This window comes from Aotus nancymaae, unplaced genomic scaffold, assembly GCF_030222135.1.
Source record: "Aotus nancymaae isolate 86718 unplaced genomic scaffold, 86718_ANA_hifiasm-v0.15.2.pri h1tg000250l, whole genome shotgun sequence".
Classification (NCBI taxonomy): Eukaryota; Metazoa; Chordata; class Mammalia; order Primates; family Aotidae; genus Aotus; species Aotus nancymaae.
This window is the reverse complement of record NW_026988665.1, coordinates 2,583,297-2,601,942: the sequence shown is the minus strand read 5'-3', so window position 1 is coordinate 2,601,942 and position 18,646 is coordinate 2,583,297. Positions and strand designations below refer to the sequence as shown.

General features: G+C 52.5%; 1 protein-coding gene across 1 annotated transcript in view; it reads left to right on the top strand.

The window, feature by feature from the left end:
• The window catches only part of MORN1 (MORN repeat containing 1), a 42,983-nt gene extending 24,772 nt beyond the window's left edge, over window positions 1–18,211 (top strand). Inside the window, exons 8-11 of the mRNA XM_064371951.1 lie at window positions 1,529–1,639; window positions 14,406–14,529; window positions 16,333–16,499; window positions 17,727–18,211. Of these exons, the coding sequence (XP_064228021.1) occupies window positions 1,529–1,639; window positions 14,406–14,529; window positions 16,333–16,499; window positions 17,727–17,743 (419 nt within the window). The 3' untranslated portion in view covers window positions 17,744–18,211. The remainder of the gene's footprint in view (window positions 1–1,528; window positions 1,640–14,405; window positions 14,530–16,332; window positions 16,500–17,726) is intronic.
• The last annotated feature ends 435 nt before the right edge of the window (window positions 18,212–18,646 follow it).

Genomic DNA, 18,646 nt, shown 5'->3' with positions numbered 1-18,646 from the left:
CCGCTCCACACGCGCCCCCTCAGACACCTCCACACGCGCCCCCTCAGACAGCGCCACACGCGCCCCCTCAGACAGCTCCACACGCGCCCCCTCAGACAGCTCCACACGCGGCTCCTCAGACAGCTCCACACGCCCCTCCTCAGACAGCGCCACACGCCCCTCCTCAGACAGCGCCACACGCCCCTCCTCAGACAGCTCCACACGCGCCTCCTCAGACACCTCCACAAGCGCCCCCTCAGACAGCGCCACACGCGCCCCCTCAGACAGCTCCACACGCGCCCCCTCAGACAGCTCCACACGCGCCCCCTCAGACCGCTCCACACGCGCCCCCTCAGACCGCTCCACACGCGCCTCCTCAGACAGCTCCACACGCGCCCCCTCAGACCGCTCCACACGCGCCCCCTCAGACCGCTCCACACGCGCCCCCTCAGACAGCTCCACACGCGCCCCCTCAGACCGCTCCACACGCGCCCCCTCAGACCGCTCCACACGCGCCCCCTCAGACAGCGCCACACGCGCCCCCTCAGACAGCGCCACACGCGCCCCCTCAGACAGCTCCACACGCGGCTCCTCAGACAGCTCCACACGCCCCTCCTCAGACAGCGCCACACGCCCCTCCTCAGACAGCTCCACACGCGCCTCCTCAGACACCTCCACAAGCGCCCCCTCAGACAGCGCCACACGCGCCCCCTCAGACAGCTCCACACGCGCCCCCTCAGACAGCTCCACAGGCGGCTCCTCAGACAGCTCCACACGCGCCTCCTCAGACAGCTCCACACGCGCCCCCTCAGACAGCTCCACACGCCCCTCCTCAGACAGCTCCACACGTGCCCCCTCAGACAGCTCCACACGCGGCTCCTCAGACAGCGCCACACGCACCTCCTCAGACAGCGCCACACGCGCCCCCTCAGACAGCTCCACACGCGCCCCCTCAGACCGCTCCACACGCGGCTCCTCAGACAGCGCCACACGCCCCTCCTCAGACAGCTCCACACGCGCCCCCTCAGACAGCGCCACACGCGGCTCCTCAGACAGCTCCACACGCACCTCCTGGGTTTGAAGGACCTTGGCAGCAGAATGCAGTGCAAACCAGTGCCCTCAGAGATGCCCGCAGGCCCCGCAGAAGTCACGCTCGCCGCCAGCACTCACCCCGCCCCAGGTCCAGCACATTAGGGTGCTGACTCAGATGCAGAGATTGCAGCGCCTGAATCCTGACCATTGGGAAGCCGTGCCAGAACATTCCACAGGCAGGAACACCTTGCAGTCCTGCGCCACCCACTAGTGTGTCTGCCATGCTTCATGGCCCCTGGAGTCTACTGGACTCCATCCCAGCTTGCTTAAGTCCCGCAGCGCCAAGCCTCATCGTCCGGCTGCAGCAGCTGCCCCGCTGGCGCCTCTGCACGGCGTCTTGTTTGGGGTCAGCCCCAGCGTGCACTCGAGTTCTAGCTGCCACCCCGAGCTCTAGCAGGTTCCCAGGGCGCCCACTGCTGAGTCAGCACCAGTAAAGCCACACTCTGTCCTCTCCCAGAACAAGCCACGAAGATGGTGATCTTGGGTCCGGAGGTGATGGAAGTGGCCCAAGGCTGTCCCTTCTCGGTGCACGTTCAGCTGCTGCAGGACCAAGGGGAAATTGCCCAGAGTAAGCATCTCCAGGAGGGTGGTCTGATGCTTCCAGAGGAGAAACAGGCATCAGGTGCTGAAGCAGTGCAGATGCTGGCAAGATGTGCCATGTGGCTCCCAAGGCAGAGCAGAGCCTTTGTGCCCGAGCCTGGCAGAGAGGCTGCAGGCGTGCCAGCTCCCCTGCCAGTCGGGCACCTATGGGTGTGTGCTCAGGGGTGTGTGTGTGCAGGGGTGTGGAAGGGTATAATGTGTGCATGTGTGTGCATGGGTGTGTGTGCAGGCGTGTGTGTACGTATGTGTGTGCAGGGGTGTGTGGGGGTGTAATGTGTGCATGGGTGTGTGCAAGCATGTGTGTACATGGGTGTGTGTGCAGGCATGTGTGTGCATGGGTGTGTGCAGGCGTGTGTGCATGGGTGTGCAGGTGTGTGCATGAGTGTGTGGGGGCATGTGTGTGCATGTCAGTGTGCAGGTGTGTGTGCATGGGTGTGTATACAGGTGTGTGTACGTGTGTGCAGGGGTTTTTGGGTGTAATGTGTGCACGTGTGTGTGCAGGTGTGTGTGTGCAGGCGTGTGTGTACATGGGTTTGTGTGCAGGCATGTGTGTGTGCATGGTGTGTGTGCAGCAATGTGGGTGTGTGCAGGGGTGTGTGTGCAGGAGTATGTGCAGGGGTGTCGGAGTGTAATGTGTGCATGGATGTGTATGCAGGTGTGTGTACATGTGTGTGTGCAGGGGTGTATGGGGTGTGTGTGCAGGTGTGTGTACATGGGTGTGTGTGCAGGCATGTGTATGGGTATGTGTGCAGGTGTGTGTGCGCATGGGTATGCAGGTGTGTGCATGTGTGTGTGCAGGCATGTGTGTGCATGGGTGTGCATGGGCATGTGCAGGCATGTGTGTGTGCACATACTGTGATGTGCGTGCTCGCATATGTGTGCTTAGGGTGTCTTCCTTGCACATATGTGCACAGTTCTGCATGTGTATATGTGTGTGTGTGGACACGTCTGCCTCCGTCGGCACGTCCTTCCTTTCTGGGTGGATGGTCTTCCGTTCCCTTCAGGGGCCACTGTCTGCTCCCCCACTCATCCGCAGGTGGACACCGCGGCTGTTTTCACTGGGCGGTTATGAGCAGTGCTGCTGTGAACATTTGTGTACAGGCTTTTGTGTGTTTTCATTGCTCATGGGTATGTACCTACGAATGGAATTGCTGGATCACATGGTAGATTTATGTGTGAACTTTTAAAGAAACTGCTCAACTGTTTTTCAAAACAGCGGCAGCATTTTGCAGTCCCACGGCCACACGTGGGGGTTCGGATTTCCCCACGTCCTCCTAACTGCCCTGTGGGTGGAAAGTGGTGGCTCCTCGTGGTTTTGATTTGCGTTTCCCTCATGACCGGTGATGATGAGCAGCTCTCACCATGCTTGTTGGCTATTTGTTTATCTTTTTTGGAGAAATGTCTATTCAAATATTGTACCCATTTAAGAAAAAGATTGGACTGTCAGGCACAGTGGCTCATGCCTAAATCCCAGCACTTTGGGTGGTTGAGGTGGGAGGATCACTAGAGCCCAGGAGATCAAGACCAGCCTGGGCAACATAATGAGACCCTATCTCTTAAAAAATCTGAAATTGTTTTTAATTAGCCGGTCATGGTAGTACATGCCTGTGGTCCCAGCTACCCGGAAGGCTGGAATTGGGAGGGTCCCTTCAGCCCAGCAGGTTGAGGCCACAGTGAGCCCCGTAACTGCACCACTGCACTCTTGCACTCGAGCCTGGGTGACAGAGGGAGACCCTGTCTTAAAAACAGACCAAAAAAAAGGTTGTCTTCTTATTTTTGAGTTACAGAGTTCTTTGCCTGTCCTGGATATAAGCTCTTTATCAGATACATCTTTGCAAATGTTTTCTGTCTGCCCATGGCTTGTATTTTCATTTGCTTAATGCTGTCTTTGGAACAGCAAAAGTTGTTAATTTTGAAGTCCAATTTGTCCAGTTTTTTTTTTATGGATCATAGTTTTGGGAACTGTATTTAAAAATTATTTGCCTAACCCAAGTTTCACAAAGATGTTTTCATAGCCCTGTAGCGGTTTGATAGTTCTAGCTCTTACATTCAGGTCTGTGATCCAGTTTAATTTTCGTGGAAAAGATAAAGTTCTAAATTCATCTCTTCTTCGTGGGGATGTTCAGTGGTCCCAGCATCATTTGTTGAAAAGACTGTCCTTTCGCCATTGAGCTGCCTTGCACCTTGGATGAAACTCAGTTTGCCCTAAGAGCCAGGGTTTCTGTCTGGACTCCCAGTTCTGCTCCGTTGGCCTGTCGCTCCTGACGCATCCTCGGCCTACGCCAGGACCGCACTCTCTGGACTACTGTTGCTTTTAGCACGTTTTCCAATTGGAGATTCCTCCAATTTCATTCTTCCTTTTCAAAATTATCTTGACTCTGCTGGGACCTTTGCATTTCTGTATAAATTTTTAAGATCAGCTTGCCAATTTCTGCCACAACAACAAAAGGAGGCTGCTGGGATGTTGATGGGGGTGCGTTGAACCCCTCCGGAGAGAATGGCCGTCTCACCAAGACCGAGGCCTCCGGTTCCTGAAACAGAGCGTCTCTCCATTGAGTCAGAGCCTGACTTTCTCTGCCCGGTGTCTGGTTACTCTCAGCACACATCTTGCCCTTCTATACGAAATCTATTAATACATAATAATGTATTATCATTAGATATTGAATTATAATTATTAATATAACTATTAATACAGTAATTAAAGCACTGATAAATTTGGTGTATTCTTTTTATGCCATTGTGAGTAAAATTTTCTGAACTCCGTTTTGGACGTTGCTGGACTGCAATTGATCTTTACATGTTGACCTCATTTCCTTTGACTTCCTTTACTCATTTATTCTACTGCTTTGGAGGATCCCTTAGGACCTTCTCTACATAGGATCATGTTGTCTGTAAATAAACACAACGTTACTTCTTGCTTTTCAGTCTGAACGTGAAAAGCTATAGGGTTTTACGTCACCCCGTAATGAATGGGGGTTCCCACGGCTCCGCACCCTCCTCGGTATTTGCTGTTGTCTTTTTTACGTCACCCCGTAATGAATGGGGGTTCCCACGGCTCCGCACCCTCCTCGGTATTTGCTGTTGTCTTTTTTACGTCACCCCAATAATGAATGGGGGTTCCCACGGCTCCGCACCCTCCTCGGTATTTGCTGTTGTCTTTTTTACGTCACCCCGTAATGAATGGGGGTTCCCACGGCTCCGCACCCTCCTCGGTATTTGCTGTTGTCTTTTTTACGTCACCCCCGTAATGAATGGGGGTTCCCACGGCTCCGCACCCTCCTCGGTATTTGCTGTTGTCTTTTTTACGTCACCCCCGTAATGAATGGGGGTTCCCACGGCTCCGCACCCTCCTCGGTATTTGCTGTTGTCTTTTTTACGTCACCCCAATAATGAATGGGGGTTCCCACAGCTCCGCACCCTCCTCGGTATTTGCTGTTGTCTTTTTTACGTCACCCCCGTAATGAATGGGGGTTCCCACGGCTCCGCACCCTCCTCGGTATTTGCTGTTGTCTTTTTTACGTCACCCCCGTAATGAATGGGGGTTCCCACGGCTCCGCACCCTCCTCGGTATTTGCTGTTGTCTTTTTGACGTCACCCCAATAATGAATGGGGGTTACCATGGCTCTGCACCCTCCTCGGTATTTGCTGTTGTCTTTTTGACGTCACCCCAATAATGAATGGGGGTTACCATGGCTCTGCACCCTCCTCGGTATTTGCTGTTGTCTTTTTGACGTCACCCCAATAATGAATGGGGGTTCCCACGGCTCCGCACCCTCCTCGGTATTTGCTGTTGTCTTTTTTTTTCTTTTTTTTTTTTTTTTGAGATGGAGTCTCTCTCTGTCTCCAGACTGAAGTGCAGTGGCATGATCTCGGCTCACTGCAACCTCCACCTCCTGGGTCCAAGTGATGCTCCTGCCTCAGCCTCCCAGGTAGCTGGGACTATAGGCACTCGCCACAACACCTGGCTAGTTTTTGTATTTTTAGTAGAGATGAGGTTTTGCCATGTTGGCCAGGATGGTCTCGATCTCCTGACCTCATGATCCACCCACTTCGGCCTCCCAAAGTGCTGGGATGACGGGTGTGAGCCACTGCGCCCGGCCTGCCTGTCTTTTTGATACAGCCATCTGTGTGGGTGTGAGGTAGAGCCTTCTCGTGGTTTTGATTTACATTTCGCTAAAGGCTGGTTGTTGAGCACCTTTTTGTGTGCCTTGGACCATTTGTAGATCTTATTTTGAGAAATGGAGGTAGGAGGTGGCCCTTGCTGCCAGAAGTGGGGCTGAGACACAGGACCAGTTGAGGACTAGATAAAACAGTGCCAGGGCAGAAGCAGCCTTCTGTAAGACATGCCGACCAACGCATCATGCCAGTTTAGCATCACCCTGGTGACACCTGGGAGTTACCGACCCTTTCCGTGGCAATGACTTGATGACCCAAAAGTTGCTGCCCCTTCCCTAGAAATTTCCGCATAGAGCACCCTTTAATCCGCATGCAGTTAGAAGTGGGTGTAAATATGACTGCAACGCTGCCCTGAACCGCTGCTCTTCACCTGCAGGGTAGCCCTGCTCCACAGGAGCAGTCACAGAGCTGTAGCCCTGCCCCTCCCATACCTCCCGCTCGCCCTTGAATCCTTCCCTGGCCAAAGCCAAGAACCCTCACAGGCTAAGCCCTCTGTGGAGCTCACCTGCCCTGCATCAAAATGTCTTAAGAGTTCTTTATATATTCTGCATACAAGTCTCTTATCAGATATCTAATTTGCAATTTTTTTTCCCCATTTTGTGGGCAGTCTGGCAGTTTCTTGATGGTGTTCTTTGAAACACACAATTTTTAAGTTTTGATAAAGCCCAATTTCTCTATTTTTCTTTTTGTTGCTTTGGATGTCATATCTAAGAAGACTTTGTTTAGCCCAGACTCCTATGCTTTCTCTTAAGAATTTTATATTTTTAGGCCTGGCGTGGTGGCTCATGCCTTTGATCCCAGCACTTTGGAAGGCCAAGGCAGGTGGATCACCTGAGGTCATAGGTTCAATACCAGCCTGGCCAACATGGCAAAAATCTGTCTCTACTAAAAAATACAAAAACTAGCTGGGCATGGTGGCCAGTGCCTGTAGTCCTAGCTACTTGAGAGGCTGAGGCAGGGAGAATTGCTTGAACCCAGGAGGCAGAGGTTTCAGTGAACCAAGATCATGCCGCTGCACTCCAAGAGTGAGACTGTCTCAAAATATATATATATATGAAAGCTAAATATTTATATTTATATATAAAAAGATTAACTCCAAATAGTTCCTAAATGTAAAAGCTAAATATATATAATAAATGTATTATAAATATATTATGAATATAAATATATATAATATATTTATTATATATTATATTATATATAAATAAATATATATTTGTATTTATAAATATATATGTGTGTGTGTATATATGTATATTTAGCTTTTACATTTAGAAGCCATTTGGAGTTCATCTTTTTGTGTGGTGTCAGGAAGGGGTCCAACTGCTGTATATTCTTTTGAATGTGGATATCTATTTGTCCCAAGATCATTTGTTAAAAAGAGTATTCTTTCCCCAATTAATTATATTTTTGTTTGTTTGTTTTTGTTTTTTTATAGAGACAGAATCTCACTACATTGCCCAGGCTGGTATCAAACTCCCAGGCTCAAGCAATCCTCCCACCTCGGCCTCCCAAAATGCTGGGATCACAGGCATAAGCCACCATGCCTGGTCTTTTTTAATTTTTCTGTTTTTGTTTTTTTTTTTAAAATAGAGCAATAAATTATCTTGTCCTTCAGTTTACTAAAGTTTTGTTGGGAATTTCTGTATCGCTGTTCATGAAAGATATTGGCCTGAAATTTTCTCTTCTTGTAATGTCTTTGTCTAGTTTTGCTATCAAGGTAATGCTGTCCTCATAGAATGAGTGAATTGGGAAAAAGTCTCTCTTCAATTTTCTGGAAGAGTTTGTGTGCACTTGAGAAGAATGTGAATTCTGCTGTTGAGTACAGTATTTTCTAAATCAGGTCAATTTTGTTGATATTATTGTTTAAGTTTGTTATATCCTTGCTGATTTTCTGTCTGCTTGTTTTAGCAGTTATTGAGAGTAGTATACTGAAATATCTGACTATAATAGATTTGCTTTGCCGGATGCGGTGACTTGTGCCTGTAATCTCAGCATCTTGGCAGGCTGAGGCGAGCACATCGCTGGAAGTCAGGAGTTTGAGCCCAGCCTGGCCAACATGGAGAAAGCTCATCTCTACTAAAATCTCTACTAAAAATACAAAAATTAGTCAGGCATGGTGGTTCACACCTGGAATCCTAGCTACTTGGGAGGCTGAGGCAGGAGAATTGCTTGAACCTCGGAGGTGGAGGTTGCAGTGAGCTGAGATCACACCAATGCATTCCAGCCTGGGTAACAGAGTGAGACCCTGTCTCAAAACAAAACAAAACAGATTTGCCTATTTATGCTTTTATGTCTATCAATTTTTGGTTCATGTATTTTGAGGCTCTGCTATTGGGGGCATACACATTCAGAATTTTTGTTGTTTAATCAGTTGATCTCTTATCACTGTGAAATTTCTTTCTTTATCCCTAGTAACTGTCTTTACTCTTACATCTACTTTCTGTGATATTAATATGGTCACTTTTTATTTCTTTTGACGAGAATTAGCATGATATAGCTCTATCCATCCTGTTACTTTTACCCTGCTTATGTTTTTAAAGTGTACTTTTTGTAGGAAGCATATAGTCGTCTTGCTTTTTTATCCAATCTAACAATCTCTGCCTTTTAACTCAACTGTTTATACCATTCACATTTAATATGGTTATTGACACAGTAGGATTAAATTTACCATTTTACTATTTTTTAATTTGCCCCAGCTCTTTATTTCCCCCATATCTATTCTTATCTTTTTTGAATTGGGCATTTTTTATGATTCCATGTTATCTTCTCTGATTTTTTTTTCGAGACAAGGCCTCACTCTTTCACCCAGGCTGAAGTGCAGTGGTGCAGTTGTAGCTCACTACAGCTTCGTACTCCTGGGCTCAAGTAATCCTCCTGCCTCTGCCTCCTGAGTAGCTGGGACTACAGGTGCACACCACCACACCTGGCTAATTTAAATGTTTTTTTTTTTTTTTTGTAGAGAGAGGCTCTCACTCTGTTTCCCAGGCTGCTCTCAAACTCCTGCTCTCAAGCAATCTGCCCACCTTGGCCTCCCAAAGTGCTGGGATTATAGGTATGAACCATCATGCCTGGCCCTCTGCTGACATGTTAATTCTAACTCTTTGTTTTGTTATTTGAGGGGTTACTTTAAGGTTTTACAGTTCATGAAGTGGAAGGGGATCATCATCAAGGTATTGGAGGAGGAGGAAGAGGAAGGGTTGGTCTCGCCATCTCAGGGGTAGCAGAGGTACTTGGCTTACCACAGTTACTCTCTTTCTTTCTTTTTTATTTTATTCTTTACTCCTGGCACCAATATTTTCAAGAGATGTAATTCTGCTTCACTAGTAAAAGCTGTATAATGCTATACCTTTTTTGCCACTCCCAATTTTTGTGCAATTGTTTTCATGCATTTTATGTTCATTTATGTAATAAAATTAATAATACATTGTTATTTTTATTTAAATGACCACTTAGGTTTTAATGTTTACTTAATAGGCAGAAAACAGCCTCCTCTGCTGACCCGCGTCACTGCAGCTTCTGCGGCTTCTCGCCCTTCTGTGGGTCCATACCTCCATCTGCTCTCATCTTAAGTTCAAGTGATTCTCCTGCCTCAACCTCCGGAGTAGCTGGGGTTACAGGCGCTCACCACCATGCCTAATTTTTTTTTTGTATTTTTAGTAGAGATGAGTTTCACCATGTTGGTCAGGCTGGTCTCAAACTCCTGACCTCAGGTAGTCCTCCCACCTCAGCCTCCCAAAAGTTTCATTTTTTTATAGATAATTTTGCCAGACATAGAACATAAAACCTGCTGTATCTTTCTTTTCTCTTCTTTTTCTTTTCTTTTCTTTTTTTTTTTTTTTTTTTGAGACAGAGTCTCACTCTGTCGCCCAGGCTGGAGTGCAGTGGCACGATCTTGGCTCCTTGCAACCTCTGCCTCCAGGGTTCAAGTGATTCTCTTGTCTCAGCCTCCCAAGTAGCTGGGACTACAGGTCCCTGCCACCACTCCTGGCTAATTTTTGTACTTTTGGTAGAGACGGGGTTTCACTGTGTTGGCCAGGCTGGTCTCAAACTCCTGGCCTCAGGTGTTTTCATTAAACTTGGAAACTTTTCAATATTCCATGTATTTCCCACAGTTAGGCTACTTGCGGTCGTTCCTCTATTCACTGGTTCCCTTCCTTCCTTCCTTCCTTCCTTCCTTCCTTCCTTCCTTCCTTCCTTCCTTCCTTCTTTCCTCCCTTCCTTCCTTCCTTCCCTCCTTCCCTCCTTCCCTCCTCCCTCCCTCCCTTCCCTCCTTCCTTCCTTCCCTCCTTCCCTCCTTCCCTCCTCCCTCCTTCCCTTCCTCCCTCCTCCCTCCTTCCCTCCTTCCCTCCTTCCCTTCCTCCCTCCTCCCTCCTTCCCTCCTTCCTCCCTCCCTCCCTCCCTCCCTTCCTCCCTTCCTTCCCTCCTTCCCTCCTTCCCTCCTTCCCTTCCTCCCTCCTCCCTCCTTCCCTCCTTCCTCCCTCCCTCCCTCCCTCCCTTCCTCCCTTCCTTCCCTCCTTCCCTCCTCCCTCCCTCCCTTCCTTCCTTCCTGTTTTTTCTTTTTTACTCTTTTGTTCCTCCATGGTTTGTTCGGAATGCCTCCTATAGCTGCACAGTGGACCCTGAACAACACAGGTTTGAACTGCGAGATTCACTCATACACGGTTTTCCTCTGCCTCGGCCACCCCCACAGCAAGAGCAACCCCTCTTCCTCCTCCTCAGTCTCTTTGGTGTGAAGGTAATAAGGATGAAGATCTTCATGATAATCTGGTTCCACTTAGTGAATAGGAAATATCCTTTTTTTCTTTTTAAGACGGTCTCACTCTGTCCCCCAGGCTGGAGTACAGTGGCGCAATCTCGGCTCACTGCAACCTCCACCTCCCAGGCTCAAATGATTCTTCTGCCTCAGCCTCCCGAGTAGCTGGGATTACAGGTGCCTGCCACTACACCAAGCTAATTTATTTTTTGAGGTGGAGTTTTGGTCTTGTTGCTCAGGCTGGAGTGCAAAAGCATGATCTCGGCTCACTGAAACCTCCACCTCCCAGGTTCAAGCGATTCTCCTGCCTCAGCCTTCCGAGTAGTTGAGATTACAGGTATGCGCCACCATGCCCAGCTAGTTTTTTATTTTTAGTAGAGACGGGGTTTTTTCATGTTGGTCAGGCTGGTCTTGAACTCCTGACTTCAGGTGATCTGCCCACCTTGGTCCTCCAAAGTGCTGGGATTACAGGAGTGAGCCACTGCGCCTGGCCAATTTTTGTATTTTTAGTAGAGGGGATTTCACCATATTGGCCAGGTTGGTCTTAAACTCCTGACCTTGTGATCTGCCAGCCTCAGCCTCCCAGAGTGCTGGGATTACAGGTGTGAGCCACTGCGCCTGCCTGGCCGTGTTTTTTTTTACTATGATTCTCTTAATGACACTGTCTTTCCTTGAGCTTACTTTATTATGAGAATACAGCATTTAATACATAGAACATACAAAATATGTGTTCACAGTTTCTGTTCTCAGCAAGGCTTCTGGTCAACAGTATGCTATAGCAGGTAAGCTTTGGGAGAGACAGAATTGATACATGGATTTTTAACTGCGGGAAGGTCAGCGACCTTAATCCCCATGTTGGCCCAGGGTCAGCTGCCTTTCCAGGTTCATAAATCTTTTCTTCTGCAATGTTTAACCTGCCACGAATCACATCCAACATATTTTCATCTCATACATTGTAGTTTTCATCTCCAGAAGTTCGACTCTGTTCTTGTTTCTTATTTATTTAGTTATTTATTTATTGAGACAGAGCCTTGCTCTGTTGCCCAGGCTGGAGTGCAATGGCACCATCTTGGCTCACTGCAACCTCCACCTCTCAGGTTCAAGTGATTCTCCTGCCTCAGCCTCCCAAGTAGCTGGGGTGACAGACACATGCCACCACGCCCAGCTAGTTTTTCGTATGTTTAGTAGAGATGGGGTTTCGCCATATTGGCCAGGCTGGTCTCGAACTCCTCACCTTAAGTGATCTGCCCGCCTCGGCCTCCCAAAGTGCTGGGACCACACGCGTGAGCCACCTTGCCTGGCTCTTTGTTCTTTTTTATATGTTCTGTGTCTCTGTTTAACTTTTGAACATGGAACACAGTTATGATAGGGATGTTTAAATGTCCTTTACTGCTGATTCTAACATCAGTTCTGGGCCACTTCTGTCGACGGATTTTTCTCCTCATCACGGGCCACGCTTTCCTGCATTCTTTGCATGCCTCGTAATCTTTGATTGGGTGCCAGACATTGTAAATTTTACCTTGTTGGGTGTTGGATATTTTTGTATTCCCGTAAATATTCTTGAGCTTTATTCTGGAGTACAGTTCGGTGACTTGGAGACACTTTAATCCTCTCGGGTCTTGCTTTTATGATCTGTTAGTGCTGCTGGAGACCTGTCTGCCTCACACCAATTACTCCCCAGGACTGTCGCAAGACCCTTCTGAGAGCTTGCCCCAGCTTCCTGTGACTTCTCCATTTCCCCAGCCTGGCTGAGAACAGGCGCTATGCCCAGTCCTGTGTGAGCCCCAGGTCCCGGTCCCTCTAGTTCTGCAGATGGTTCTTCCCCAGCCTCGTGGAGTTTCCTTCTGAGTGCGCTGACCGGTGCTCCGCTGAATACTGCGGCGCCTCCTGCAGGCCTGCAGCCTCCTCCCTCTGCTCCGGGTCCCTCTCCTCCGCTGCTCTGCCCTTTGAACTTTAAAACTCTGACTGTGTGTCTTGTTCCCCACGGTCTCTGCTCTTTTTTTCTCAACTGAGGGGGTTTAATTGGACTCTGCCTCGGTTTCCTCTCTGCAGCTCATCCTAAACGTTCTTTTAAGTGGCCAGGCTAATTGTAGAGTCCACACCGGTTGTTCCTTCTTTCAAGGATCCCTGTCCTGAGGTGTCCGCGATTCTGACCATCAAGTTTCATTGCACTTTGCTTTCTTGGTTGTTTGAACCAGGGTGTCACTCAGTCCCAGTCACTCCACCCCATACAGAAGTCCAGCAGGCTACGCTGGAGTTTTTACACGACATTCGACGTCTTTTCTTTCCCAGTCGTGTGTCCTTTGCCAGATCTTAGTAAGATGAGAGCTGACTTCCTGTTGACCTCTCCTCCATGCGACCATGACCTCAGAAAGCACATGAGCAGGCCCTGGACACTGCAGGGTGTGATACTTCAACTGGGTGGTCGGGCGCAGCCCCGGGCTCTGAGGTCACCCCTCCATGGCCACCCCAAGCGGGAGCCCGCCTGGGCCCTGCTTTGTCTGAGTGCCAGTGTCGCTGAAGTCCAGTCGCTTCCCCATTCCTCTGTGAACTTGGGGGCCCGTCCCAAAGCTCGGCATCCACTCTGGGCCCCCATCCATTCATCTCCTTCCTCTTCCTCTTTTCTTTTTTCCGAGACAAAGGCTCTCTCTGTCGCCCAGGCTGGAGTGCAGTGGCATGGTCTCAGCTCACTGCAGCCTCTGCCTTGTGGGTTCAAACGATTCTCCTGCCTCAGCCTCCTGAGGAGCTGGGATGATTATGGGCACCCACTACCACACTTGGCTAATTTTTGTATTTTTAGTAGAGATAGGGTTTCACCATGTTGGCCAGGCTGGTCTCAAACTCCTGACCTCAGGTGATCCGCCTGCCTCGGCCTCCCACAGTGCTGGGATTATAGGCGTGAGCCACCACGCCCGGCCTCCTTCCTCTTCCTCCTGCTCCTCTCGGCACAGCCATCTTGCCTCCACCACGGTGCCCAAGCCACTCCTCCCTGCTATCCGGCCCCCAACATGGGGTCTTCTGGGTGTGGCTGAATACCCAGCTCTACCTGCCCAGCAGGGCCCAGAGCATCTGTGCTTGGAAACTCAGAGGGACAGTGATGTCCACTCCTTGGGCACGGTCCTCTGGGGGCCACTGCAGCCCGAGGTTCCCAGGAGTGATGGAGTGCAGCCACCTGCAACTGGAGCAGATGGCTTGGCATTTAGTGGGCACTGGCTGTGTGCCAGGCCCTGTGCTGGGTACTTTGGTGGAGCGGGGAGCCAATCCCCCTAGGTTAGGGTGGGAGATGAGCCTGATATCCACCAGGGTGACGAGGACCATGACGGAGGCCCCAGGAGCTTGCAAGTGCCAGTGCCACCCCACGCCCCTGACCAGTCCAGGGCCTGGGTGTGCCTGAGGTGAACCCATGAGGCTGGCCAGCACAGAGAGGCCTTCCTATAGTGTGCTGGCCCCAGGCCAGGGCAATGGTGGAGCCAGGGCTCCCCAAGGCCCAGAGGTGGAGATTTGGGATCCAGGACCTGAGGTGAGGGGTGCAGAGGTATTGGGGTGAGTGTGGCCAGCACCAGAGATCCCAGGGCTGGGACACTTCTACAGGGCATGGGAGAGGAGCAGAGAGGCCACGGAAGGCAAGTCAGGGTCCTCAGCAGTCACGGCCACCGGCAAATGTGACCCTGCTGTTACAAACACGGCATCCCAGAAGCCTGCCCCGAGCCCCTGCCCCCAGGGGAAGTCCTGGTGAGCCTGCGCCCATGCACCCCACTCTGGGGTGCCTGAGTGCTCACGGCCTGCTCCTGTCTCCTGGAAGGTGAGAGAGGCCGGGTCCTGCAGATCTCAGCGGCTGTCAGATACGTGCAGCTGCCGGCGCACTCTGACGTCAGCTTTTTCCAAGTGGACAGAGACAACCAAGAGACGCTCATCCAGACCCCGTTGTGAGTACACTGGGGAGGGCGGGGGGCAGGGGGTCCCTCCTTAGCTTTCAGGAGGAATGGATGAGAATAAGCCCCACCCGGAGCCCCCGCCGCCCCTCGCTCTGTTGCTGCCCACGTGCTCCCCACCCACCAGGGTTGATGCAGGGCTGGGCGCAGCCAGGACCAGCCAGACACAGACGTACAGTGCAGTGGAGGGAAGACAGGGACGAAGGCACCCCTGGATGGCGAGGGGCCTGGGAGGAAGGGGAGCCAGGCAGAGCCACAGAGGCCAGGGCTGCGGCCATAGCTCTGTGTTCCTGAGTGAGGCTGGCTGACGTCCCTCCCTCATCCCTCCCTCCTTCCTTCCTTCTTTCCTGCTTCCTTCTTCCTCTCTTTCCAAAGAAGTTTTTTCCTCATCACGGGGCCTCGCTCTGTCGCCCAAGCTGGAGCAATCAAGGCTCACTGCAGCCTTGACTGCCTGGGCTCAAACGATCCTCCCGCCTCAGCCTCCCAGTGTGCCGGGATTATAGGCCCCAGCCGTGGTGCCAGCCATCTTTAAAACCCGCTCATAAACTTTGGGAATAAGCTGTGATCGTTGGCCCGTGATACCTCCTATAGGCACATCAGCCTCCACCCTCCAGCCTCCAGTCGTTCTCATTCAAAGTGTATTAGGACAGATCCTGCCTACGTCCAGAGGCTGCAGCTGTCCCAGGTCAGAGATTGCTGGGGGACTCAGAGGTGGATTCTTGGGGGCTCGCTCCTGGTCTCAGGCCCGGACTCCCTCAGTGTCTGTGGGGAGAGGAGTCTGCCTGGGCATGGAGGCCAGCTTCCCAGGCCCTGATCATCCTGTGTGAAGGCAGCTAGGCGCCTTGAGAATGTGTTTCAATGAGAACGCTACCACATGAGTTCGTTTTGAGTTCGTTTAGATCATATTAATTCCTTGTTCTTTTTTCCCTGGACTAAGTCCTGGTTATGACAAATGAAATATTCGATGTCTGTTTAAGGAAACAGCTCCCTTGAACTTCAGTATCTGACCTCTGCTGTGGCCCTTCTTGCCTTCTAAGACAGCGAGCCCCTGGTCAGAGGCCCCAGTCTCCCGCAGCGCTCGGCCCCCAAGCCTCTGGGCACGGGTCCGTGTCTGGAGTGAAGACATCAGGACCCTGGCCCTCGGTGTTCCTGGGAGGGCGGTCGGCTGCAGAGATGCTCAGGCCTCTCGTGATGCAGCCAGGAGGAAAGCAGGTGCCCCTCCCCACGCACACTCACCAGGCCTCCCAGGAACACACCGGACCAGACCAGGTTGCTCACAAACCCACACGCAGAGGCCTGAGCTGCAGGACTCCAGGAGGAGGCCTCACTCTAAGCCCCATGGCATGGAAATCCATGAATTGTACCATTCACAGTCAGAACTTAGCCGTGCCCGGGCTATCAGAAATCAGTCTGAGCCGCAGTGCTGACACTTCCTTTCCCACCAGCCCTTCTCCAGAGTTAAGGACGGTCGGGCATTTGGGGTAAACTTGGACCCACCGTCAAAGTCAGAACACACCCGAGAGGCGACGCTGCTGGAATCATTGTAAATAATAACGGGGCGGCAGGCAGCTATTCCCTTAAGCCGAGACCTGCCATCTTCTCCCTGGCGAGGCCTTTTTCTCTCTGGGTCTCCATTGGTCCCATCCCAGTCGGAGACCCCCCCCGAGAGAGGCTGAGTAGTGCTCCCTGGACTCAGCGCTAGGCACATCCCGGGTCCAGGGCATGGGCCATGCTGTCTCACTGCACCCTAGCTTGGTGTAGGGTGAGCAGAGCCAAGCCACCCCCCTTCCTTTGCAGTGGGTTCGAATGCATCCCCTACCCTGTGTCCAGCCCCGAAGCTGGGGTGCTGGGGCCCACAGCTGCCAGGGGAGCTGCAGAAGCTGACGTGCCCCTGCGCGGGGGAGACGAAGAGCTGGATTCGGATGCCCTCCATGGCCAGGAGGACACCCTCGGTGACCAGCTTGGTGAGTGGCGTTCACAAACCTGCTGGGGTTGGGTGGCCTCAGCAGTCAAGGGAGTGTGGGGTCTTAGGGGCCCAGAACCAGGCCGGAGCAGGCCTCGGCGAGGAAGCAAGCCACGCCTGGGGTCAGTCATCATGCGTGGGAGAAAGGAGGCAGGGCCGGCCAGCCCACATCCCCAGACAAGCAGTCCCAGGCGGCTGAAGACGCTCAGGTCGATTGCTCGTCTGCCCTGAGCCTGGCAGGGCCTGCAGCCTCGTGGGGTCCTCGCAGAGCAGAGTTCTGGGTCTGCCTGGCTGAGAGCAGCAGACTCGCCCAGGCCTGGAGGCCCGTGGCCATCCTAGACACGGCCCCAGCCACTCCTGCCGCCCAGGAGCCCCCACAGTGGCTGCCAGCCACGGCTCTGGGGTGCCACATTGCCAACCGCTCCCTCGAGATCAGGGTTTCCCGCACTTCGGGCAGAGATGCTGAGGCCTCTCTTGATGCAGCCAGGAGGGAAACGGGTGCCACTCCCCACGCCTCGAGTTTCAGGCTCCAGATGCTCCAGCAGAGCCCCCCAGCCCCCAACTCTGCCCCCCAGGCTGGGCCGGGTGAGAATTGCGCTTCCATAGAATGTGCGGCCTGGGCTTCACACGGATTATTCCAGAGTTGCTCATGGAGTTGAACGGAAGCTTCATCGCTGCAGCTGACCATGCCCAGTGGCATTCCGTCTTCCCATGCAGCTCAGCCTGCTGTAAACTCAAAGGGTGTGGCTCAGGGCCAGAGTAAGGGGACACCCTTGGTGGCGTTCGGGGGCCCTGCAGTGCTGCAGGCCACTGGGTCCTCCTTGCCACAGCCCTGCACCTCAAGGCACAATAAATGGGGGTTGGGCGCAGAGGTCCCCACTGGACAAATGCCTGGCACTTTGAGTTTGGGGGCCTTTGAAGAGGGCCCAGCTGATGGCTGAGGTCCCCGACCGCCACAGTGAGGATCTGAGCCTGGGGCGCTGCTTGGGAAGGGCACAGGCTGCCAGTTCCTGGGTCGAGGAGCGCGGGGCAGATCTGAGAGCCTGTGGTGAGCCCAGATCCAAGACTTAGCCGGTGGGGGAAGCGGCAGCGAGATGGCCCTTGCCACCCTGGGAGGCACCTCCGCCAGCAGGGCCACCTTCCGTGCCTGTGCCCCTGCCCCGGAAACCTCACCCAGCTACTGGCAGAGGCCCCAGAGCCTCAGAGCCTCGGGGGTCTGCACTTGCAGGGAGCTCACTTTTCTAGGATCTGACCAGCCTCCCTCCAAACAATGGCCGTGAGAGGAGCAGCAGGGCGGGGGCGTCTTTCACAGAAGAGAGTGTGCGGGCGGCCCGGGCGGGACAGCAGGACCCGGCACCTCTCCATGGGAGGCCAACACAGTGAAGCCTCGGGCCAGCAGGGCCACGGGGGGGCCAGCCCTCGCCCCCTTGTCTGCCTTCACCTCAGTTTATAGAAGCAATTTTACACCACATCGGTGGAATAGCTCTCATATTTCTGCATAAAAATACTTACCGGGCGCCACGCCTTCTACTTGGAGAGATTTTCGGAGCCAAGAATTGAGGTCTCGATTGAAACCAGCCTCATGCCTGCATCACACCCCACCCCCGGCCCCCCGCACCAGCCCTGCGGCCTGGGTCTGAGCACACCCAACCTGGGGGCCTCCCCAAATCCCAGCCCCGTTCAGGCTATTTCTAGCTTGGCTCTGGTGTGACTGTCCAGCCATAAATTCTCCAGCACAAAAGAAATTTCCTGTGGGACACCTAGAGGAACATGCTTTTGTTTTTGTGAGACCTGGTGAGGCTTGAACCCCAGACATCTGGAGTTTGCTCCGAGCTCTGCGGGCCTGTGGGAAGCTCTGCCTGGGCCTCCTGAGTGCATCTGAGACCAACCCTGGAAGGCTGGGCTGCTGTTTGCACACCAGTGTGCAGCCGAACCTCTCTGTGCCTCAGTTTCCTCATCCGTAAAGGGAGGGTGACTGAGGCCTGTGCAGAGGCGGCCTGGACGGGAGGAGCCTGGCCTGGTCCAGTGCAGTCAAGTCCAAACCGAGACAAAGCAGCTGGGGTCAGAGAGGGCACGCCCTGTAAGCTTTTACTTTGTCGCCCAGGCTGGAGTGCAGTGGCATGATCTCTGCTCACTGCAGCCTCCACC